Source organism: Puntigrus tetrazona, chromosome 25 (assembly GCF_018831695.1).
Source record: "Puntigrus tetrazona isolate hp1 chromosome 25, ASM1883169v1, whole genome shotgun sequence".
Classification (NCBI taxonomy): domain Eukaryota; kingdom Metazoa; phylum Chordata; class Actinopteri; order Cypriniformes; family Cyprinidae; genus Puntigrus; species Puntigrus tetrazona.
In genome coordinates this window covers 15,665,144-15,671,243 of record NC_056723.1, presented here as the reverse complement: position 1 = coordinate 15,671,243, position 6,100 = coordinate 15,665,144, and the positions used below count along the sequence as shown (strand labels likewise).

Genomic DNA, 6,100 nt, shown 5'->3' with positions numbered 1-6,100 from the left:
CAGCAAATATAGCAACAGCGTCTCGGCCCACTCCTCCCAAACTTACACCTCTGTTACATTTCCTCAAACCCTCGTCCATCTCCTTATTCAGTGCCTGGGCCAAGATCTGGACCTTCCCTTCTTAACCCTTCCCACTACGGAATCTCCACCAATGGGAGATTTTCATAGATCAAGTGTCGCTATAACAGAAAGACTTTTTCATGCCTGCATGTTTGCTGAACTTTACAGCCAGTCGCTGCCAGCAGGAAGCTCACTTCTTTCGGCTTTTCTGAGGTAAGAGTGAAAGAGGGCACAAGTGAGGAAATTAACATTTTGTGTAGTTGTGTGCGAGTTTATACTAAGACCTTTTGTGATAACGAATATGTGACTCATGAGGTTTTATACAAACTTGTGGAGTTCGTTTAGCCTAATGCATTTAGTTGCATCAAAAGCTCGGTCAATTATTGACTCCTTAAATTTTCTCTTTCTCTATGTATAATATATAGTTACATTTACATTTAAATTATGTGAATTACATAACCTATTCAGTCTATATTATCTAAATTTACTACGTCCAAATATAAAAAAAAAAAAAAACTTGAGCTGGTACGAGGAAACTGGATCCTGAACAATGTTAGGGCCTATTAAGTGCAGCTGTCTTCTCAATGTAATTTTTTTTTTTAACTCGAGATGTTTGTAGGGATCGCTTACATCTATTACTCAGAAGTTAACAGTTAATTGTTTTGATGTTTAAATTTACCAACCCTTTCATTATTTTGTTGTATTTTTATTCATTCTTATATATTTATAAATAAATATTTAAAGAAATATGACTTATAAAACCGAAAACAACGCTTTGTTCTAAAGAAACTTCTAAGCTCTAAAGGTTTATGATCATTTCCATGTCCTGCAAATCTTCCAGGAAAACCAACGTCCACGTAAATGTGAGCACGAGCAAGGGCGCTTCTCATTTATCATGTGTCAGTCCGTTCATAGTTCAGCTAATAATACAATTCAGTCCGTGCCTTAAAACGTAATACATATTCTTGTATACGTCAGCATAAGTGAAGTATTTGCACCCTGCATTCTTAGCCATCACCGACAGTCTTGATTATTTCATTTGGCAAAAAGCCCATTAGTTCAAACATGGAGGGGTCAACGGGAAAGGGAAGAGATGATTCATGACAGTTTTATGATTGGCTAATATATGTGTTCATTCGCCGTCTTGCCTTGAGGTTCTGATTCGCTCATCCTTTCACTTTCTTTCAGTCTCAAAGTCCACTATCACCATGTCAGACACAGAGGATGTGTAAGTATCATGAAGTTTGTCATATTAATCCAGCTGAACTTTTAAGCATGCGCTTTTCTTGGACTGTATTCGCATGACGTACACTACCCGAGCATAATCAGGCTTCCGTTTATTCTTTGTTTTTCACAGCGAGCATTTTGAGGGTGAGTACGGTTTTCCGATATTTTCGTGTGAAATCGCTTTGGTTTTTAAATTCTGATGAATATTGGTGTTGCATTGGTTCAAGGTCATTGTTATTTTAAGAAAATGAAGGACGTATGCATTCACGACGGGATATTGTCTAGACAATATCAATTCAGTGTAGTAATTGTGCAATGCATGATAATGGTTATAAAATGATAATTATTGCATGAATGCAGATTTCATCTGTTAGTAACAATTTATACAACATCCTGTTCTCTTTGAGCTTTGATTGTTACATTCTATTTGATTCTAATTGTATTATACAATAAGGAATATAAAATGTTTTACAGACATCAAATGTATAGATATATAGATGTGCAAATAGATTTATGTGCAATAAATCCATCCAATAAAACATAAATAAGGCATTTCTTTTTAAAAACGTGTTTGGTTTTGTTGTTTTTGTGAAAAAAACAGCTATTGGTGGATTCGGTCCCTTATTATTATAGCTGCTAATAATATCCGTTCTGTTCTTGTTTAATGTTTGCTGTCATAGAAGGGGAAGGTACGTTGATTACAGATTTATTCTACTTTATTTCGCTCAAGGGACGGCTGTGTCTCCTCCTAGTGGACAACATCTATAACACTGTCCCTTCTAGTCAAGGGTGGCGTATGGCAGCAAGACTTTCTATAATCCAATATACGCAAGCTAACCATACTACAAATCTGGACAATAACCAGACTAGACTAATGAGACTAGACTAGACTAAGTGATGATACGGGTGAAAGAGTTTCAAACGATAACAACCGTGCAGTGATCTGTCGACTGAGTATGCTTTGCATGGCTTGTATTGAAAACCGAACCACTCGTTTCAAGGACAAACTGCTATTTTAAATGTCCAACATCAAAACAGAGATGGGGGAGGGGGTATTCGGTAGCTGTTAAGCTTTTTATGGTCATCAAAAATTATCAAAACATTTAAATAAAATGTATTTAATTTTGAATCTTTGAATAATATGTTTTGTATAATTTTTAATATCACTATATTTTATTTTAATATATTTTTTTACATTATTTAGTTCATTTTAACTATTTAATTTTACAATAAGAAAGAGGAAATGTTTATTATAAAGTGGAGTATATTCATTTATTAACTCTATCTATCAAATAATTACATTTCTCATAAATACTAATTATGTTGCAGTGCTATGCCGATGTTTGAATATTGTGGTGTATCTTTAACTGTGTGGATTTCTTAATAACACAATAACACTTACTTGTCTCCTCTTGCTCCTAATACAGAAGAGAAGCCAAAGTTCAAGTAAGTTGCCAGTAGGCCTTTGCACATTACAGCAAACTATTGCAAAGGTATTTTTAAAGACGCAACGCTCATTTTAATTCTCCAACCGCAGGCCATCAGCACCCAAGATCCCAGATGGTGATAAAGTGGACTTTGATGTAAGAGTGCATGCATCTGTAAAACGCAAATGGCCTCGTACGTAATCGTTAATGAGATGACGACGCTGTTTCTCGCGTGTGTCTCCACGCAGGACATTCAGAAGAAGCGCCACAACAAGGATAACCAAGAGCTGCAGGGCCTCATCGATGCTCACTTCGAGCAAAGGAAGAAGGAGGAGCAGGAACTGATCGCCCTCAAGGAGAGAATGGTAACGTCCGACTAGAAATAAAACGACGGCCTGACCTGATCTCCTTCGGCGCAAGTTGGTGTAAATAAAAATGTGTCTTCCGTGTCCAAACAGGAGAAGCGCAGAGCTGAGAGGGCAGAGCAGCAGAGGGTCCGGGCTGAAAAGGATAAGGAGCGCCAGGCCAGGCGTGAGGTGAGGAAGCAGTAAAAACACTCATTAAACACACAGACTGTGACAAAGGTGTAGACTAAAAATAATAAATGTGACCAAAATCTATATTCTCTCCAACGAAAAAAAAGAAAAGGCATTTTTATAAAACCTCCACACGTTTTCGTACTTGGGGTTGCCAGACGTCAACAGTTTACGACGATCTAATGCATGAAGAAACTAGATAAGTAAATGAGTAAAATTTCCAAATTATTTGGCAACCAAAATCTGACTGGTGGGAAACAACAGCTTAGGTTGAGGGCTAAGATGAAACTATAGCTGATAAAATGAAAAAACCTTTGAAAACACTGGCTTCGATCACTTCTACAGGAGGAGAGACGGAGGAAGGAGGAGGAAGATGCCAAGAAGAAGGCAGACGAAGACGCCAAGAAGAAGTCAGCTCTGTCTGGTATGGGCTCCAACTACAGCAGCCATCTGCAAAAGGTCGGCTTTTACTTCACACGCTTGAAATCAAGTAAAGAGCATGAATTAAAACAACCGCGACCGAGACCCGACATTGTGTTGTCCTTCAGGCCGATGCCAAGAAAGGCGGCAAGAAACAAACAGAGAGAGAGAAGAAGAAAAAGATCCTGGCTGATAGACGCAAGCCGCTCAACGTCGACCATCTCAACGAGGACAAACTGAGGTGAGTTACACGCCGAACTGCTGAAGTGTAGGCCGTCCAGCCTTGCTTACCTACGTCTCGTGGCCTTCAGGGACAAAGCGCAGGAGCTGTTCGACTGGATCAAGACCCTGGAGGCTGAGAAATTTGAGCACATGGAGAGGCTGAAGAGGCAGAAGTATGAGGTGAGAAAACGATTGGTGAACTAGACCGGAGGAGAGGACGAAGTTTACTTACCTGGATCCGTATCTCATGAATCTCTGATTTCAGGTTACTACGCTCCGCAGGAGAGTGGAGGAGCTCGGCAAATTGTAAGTTGCGCGTTTCCTGAACGCATGGCGCCCCCTGCAGTGCACGGCCCTTATGCGGCGGCTTGCTGTGATAACAAGGCAGCACTGCACTCACTTCCTGAAAACAGTCAAAGGAAATAAATACGGCGTTTAATTTAAAATTTTAAGATTTAATAAAAAGAAATAATATTTTCTTATAAAGCATGCTCCAGTAAAAATTGGTTTATTTACTACAAGTGAAGTAATAATATTAACAATAATAAATATTCATAATTGTATATTTATTAATAATAATTCTTGGTATATTTCACTTACGATTGAATCATGCGGTAATAAGAAATGTAAAGTTTAGGTAGTAAAAATAAAAGTAATAAAAATGTATTTGTATTAGAATAACTATTAAGAAAGAAACTGTAGAAATAGACAATAATGTTAAGCAGACCAATACTAATATAAAAAAAAAAACCTTATAGGATTTGAGCAGCTGTCTATCCTGGCAGAGAGATAAACTTGTTTTTTCGTTATTTTGGATTCATCTTTGGCAAAAAAAAAAAGCACATTGATATGGTACCGTGACAGCAAGCAAGGCTTGTTTTGATCAGCCTGGTGTGTGCATGCTGTGGCGTGAAATGTAAAAACGCGCAGAGTTAAATAAAAACGCAATTTGCTGACCTGTCGTCCTAACCCATCACAGCAGCAAGAAGGGCGCCGGCGCTCGTCGCAGAAAGTAAGCGGGTCGTCGTGCAGGCCGAGACCCCCACCACGAAGACGGACGACCTACACCCGGACTCGACCGACTCTTCCTCGTCTTGGACTGTTTAGCTCCCTTTTTATGTCATGTAAATAAAGTGTGACTTAAAGCCTCTGTCAGTAGCTACTTGTTCCTATTGAAACATCAATAAAATAGTTGTTTTTAGATATTGTCATGCAAGACCGTTTTTGTTTTAAGTTTAACGGCGGTTAAACGCGTCGCGCGCTCAAGATCAAATGAGCCGCGTCGAAGTGACTGATTGCGCGCGTTAAATTCGCGTTTTTTTTTTTTTTTAACTTAACGTTTTTCCTAAATTTGGCAGCAACTTTTCGTATTTAGCAGATTTAAACATCGTAAGTGAAGAAACTCGTGAGACATAATCGCGGTCTTATCACAGCCTATAGCGAGTTTTATTTTATTTTCGACTCTTGTCACGCTGGTGAACTTTAAAGTGACCGGCGGAAGGATACCGAGCAACCTGTCACTCACAAGCAGAAGTTCGTCCGCTTTCGATAATAGAGCAAACAATACCGATTTCTTAGCTCGAGTAACATTATTTAGTTATTTCTTTGTAGGCAAGAATTAATAAAAGTATTCTAACGCAATTTTGAACTTCACATAATGTATTTAAAATATTAATCTGTATATTTTATTAAATATTTAATAGATATTTTCAATGATGGTTATTATTATTATTATTTTATGAATAAATAAATTGTGGTAACCGACAGTCGATCACTTTTGTTTAATAAATATGGCAGGAAGCCCCAAGTCTTGCCGTATAACTGCTCCTTTATGCACGAATTTATGAAATACAAAAGTAAAACGTTAGCATAACGCAAATATATACATTTACAATATGGGACGGTTTATTAATGGTGTATGAAGTTTAGCACACGCGAAATAAAATGTCAAAATTAACGAAATAAAAATATAAAAAAGATTATCCCTGAAACATTCGATGTTAAATAATACATCTATTAGACTATTTGAGAAAAAGTAGGCCCACTACTCTAGCTTTCATAATTCATAATTAGCTAAAAGTAAACCTATTCATGAATGAAAGTCTATAGATTAGAATTTTTTACTCCATTTCCTAAACGGCTATTTTGACTGAGATGGTCCACTAGACTAGAACCAAATCATTTAGAGAAGCTTCGAGAAAGAAAAAA

General features: G+C 37.6%; 1 protein-coding gene across 3 annotated transcripts; it reads left to right on the top strand.

Annotated features, from left to right (window-relative positions):
* Nucleotides 1-149: 149 nt before the first annotated feature.
* Nucleotides 150-5,095, top strand: tnnt3a (troponin T type 3a (skeletal, fast)). Of its 3 annotated transcripts, XM_043227303.1 has the most exons (13): nucleotides 150-273; nucleotides 1,249-1,288; nucleotides 1,418-1,431; nucleotides 1,968-1,976; nucleotides 2,715-2,733; nucleotides 2,825-2,870; nucleotides 2,963-3,079; nucleotides 3,173-3,250; nucleotides 3,596-3,709; nucleotides 3,799-3,911; nucleotides 3,982-4,072; nucleotides 4,158-4,198; nucleotides 4,872-5,095. In XM_043227303.1, the coding sequence occupies exons 2-13, from the start codon at nucleotides 1,269-1,271 to the stop codon at nucleotides 4,906-4,908; spliced, it is 699 nt and encodes a 232-aa protein (XP_043083238.1). In that variant the 5' UTR covers nucleotides 150-273; nucleotides 1,249-1,268; the 3' UTR covers nucleotides 4,909-5,095. The 3 variants fall into 3 exon arrangements, with proteins under 3 accessions (XP_043083238.1, XP_043083239.1, XP_043083240.1); XM_043227304.1 differs by lacking the exon at nucleotides 1,968-1,976; XM_043227305.1 differs by lacking the exons at nucleotides 150-273; nucleotides 1,968-1,976 and having other exon boundaries at nucleotides 1,243-1,288.
* The last annotated feature ends 1,005 nt before the right edge of the window (nucleotides 5,096-6,100 follow it).